This window comes from Musca autumnalis, unplaced genomic scaffold (genome assembly GCF_047663935.1).
Source record: "Musca autumnalis isolate F117 unplaced genomic scaffold, ASM4766393v1 scaffold_2, whole genome shotgun sequence".
Lineage (NCBI taxonomy): Eukaryota > Metazoa > Arthropoda > Insecta > Diptera > Muscidae > Musca > Musca autumnalis.
In genome coordinates this window covers 55,442,061-55,444,193 of record NW_027411755.1, presented here as the reverse complement: position 1 = coordinate 55,444,193, position 2,133 = coordinate 55,442,061, and the positions used below count along the sequence as shown (strand labels likewise).

Sequence of the window (2,133 nt, the reverse complement as noted above, 5' to 3'; positions counted from 1 at the left end):
ATTCGTTTGGTATCGTTTAAAGAGTCAACAGCTCAGGTGTGCGCGAACCCATTGCCAACAGACAAATTCGGTATACGCAGAAAACACTGAAGAAAAATTGTGTGTGGCCAACGAATAAACGAACGCTGAAGTTTTATTAAAACAGCCTGAAGTAATAAAAAAAACCTGAGGAATCGCCAACTATGGGACGAGAAGAATTAATGGAGGATTTGAAGAAGCTGGGAATTACTTTCCCGGACACAGCGACAATTACGCAATTACGTGATCTCTTGAGAAATGTGGTTGGAGACGGCGCGTCAGGACAAGTAGGCGAGCAAACCACCACCAGCCAGCAGATACATACAGAAGCGGACGGACAGGCTGTTAACAATGTGTGTGTTCAAGCAAACGAACAAACCGTCACCAGCCAGCAAGTACATACAGACATACAAAGAACGGTACAACAAGAAGTGGACGGACGGGTTGTTAACAGTGTGCGTAACCAAGCAAGCGAACAAACCGCCATAAGCCAGCAGATACATACAAACATGCAAACTGTACAACAAGAAGCTGAAAGCGAATTGCAAAAGTTAGAGAAGCAGTTGCAAATGAAATTGCGATTGCTTAAATTACAAAATGAGATCAATGAGCTGGAAGCAAAGAAAGTGGAGAATAAGAAAAATGTGAATTTCGTCGACGTTGAAGGAGCCATTATGAAATTTACTGGTGATGACAACCAGAGTGTGGCCAAATGGACAAAAGAGTTTGAAAGGGTGACTTCAGTGATTGGCTGCAACTCAACTGAGCAATTTCTTTTCGCCAGAAGAATGATGGCTGGAAGTGCCAGTTTATTTATGCGCTCTTCAAACGCAACTACTTGGGAAGAATTTAAAAAAGAGCTCAATGCCGAGTTTACACGATCTATGGGGGTAAAAGAGGCCCTCAAGAAATTGGAAAATCGCAAATGGCACCGACAAGGGGAGAGCCTCCACCGGTATACATTAATAATGCAGGAACTGGCGGAGGATACTCCGATAAATGAAGCAGAGTTGGTTGAATACATTGTGGAGGGTATCCAAGACAAGGAGTTCACGGCCACAATACCAATCAACTACACAACATTGGCGGCCTTTAAAAAATGCATCCCGAAATACGAGCCCATATTGAAGGAGAGAGGTGTGAAACAGGCGGTAAGAAAGACAGAAGTGCGGTGCTATAATTGCCAACAATTTGGGCATTACTCAGGCGAGTGCAAAAGAGAATACCGACCGAAAGGAACCTGTTACAAATGCGGAAAAATGGGCCATTTTAAAAAGGACTGTCCTGAACGAGCTGTGGCCGCACTGAACGAGGAAGAAGTGGAAGAAGATGAAATCGGATGGAGAATGAAGGTAAGAGTAGCTTTGGGGCCTCCCTATTCTGGGTCTAATTTCTATTTTGTTTATTCCTTAATTGATACTGGCAGCCCGTCCAGCTTTATAAATGAAGAGGTAGTACGTGCGTTGAGCCCCGATATTATAATTGGAAGAAAAATGAAGACAGGATATAAGGATTTAAATGGGGAGTCATTAAAAACATATGGCAAAATTAGGATTAAGATAGAATTTAATGGAAAAGAAAAAGAAATGAATTTAAATGTTTTAGTAAGAAAAGCCCCTTGCCCTTTGGTGTTAGGACGGGACTTTTTGAGTTCTTTTGATATTACTTTAAGTTATAAAAATGAAAATACCAAAAAGCATAAATTAAAAGAAAACAAAAGTAGCCTTAAGATATTTCTATACGCGGAACCCAAAGTTGAAGAAAGTTGGGAAGCGCAAAAAATAAAAAGTGGAAACAAAAACAAAATGTGCAGTGTTTGTGTTGGGAAGGAAGATGGGGTGGAAAAAGATACAGAATACAAAACTGAAGGGACTGAAAAGGAAATCATAATTAAACATTTGGGAACTGCAGGGACGGAAGAGGAAAGTGATGAAAGGAATGAGAAGGAAGATGAGGTGGAAAAAGATACAGAATACAAAACTGAAGAGACTGAAAAGGAAATCATAACTAAACATTTGGGAACTGCAGGGACGGAAGAGAACAGTGATGAAAGGAATGAGGGAATACAATTACTACAAACAGTAGGAAATATAGAAGAAATTAAAGATGTTGAGT

At 40.6% G+C, this 2,133-nt stretch overlaps 1 protein-coding gene across 1 annotated transcript; it reads left to right on the top strand.

Moving 5' to 3' along the window:
• Positions 1 to 1,824, top strand: LOC141392791 (uncharacterized). Its single transcript, XM_073965753.1, has 2 exons — positions 1 to 1,370; positions 1,445 to 1,824. The coding sequence occupies exons 1-2, from the start codon at positions 183 to 185 to the stop codon at positions 1,463 to 1,465; spliced, it is 1,209 nt and encodes a 402-aa protein (XP_073821854.1). The 5' UTR covers positions 1 to 182; the 3' UTR covers positions 1,466 to 1,824.
• Positions 1,825 to 2,133: the final 309 nt, after the last annotated feature.

Coding starts and splice junctions, on each gene's coding strand:
- LOC141392791 (XM_073965753.1), top strand. CDS start 183: ATGGGACGAGAAGAATTAATGGAGGATTTGAAGAAGCTGGGAATTACT. Junction 1,371..1,444: donor AAATCGGATGGAGAATGAAG/GTAAGAGTAGCT, acceptor TGATACTGGCAG/CCCGTCCAGCTTTATAAATG.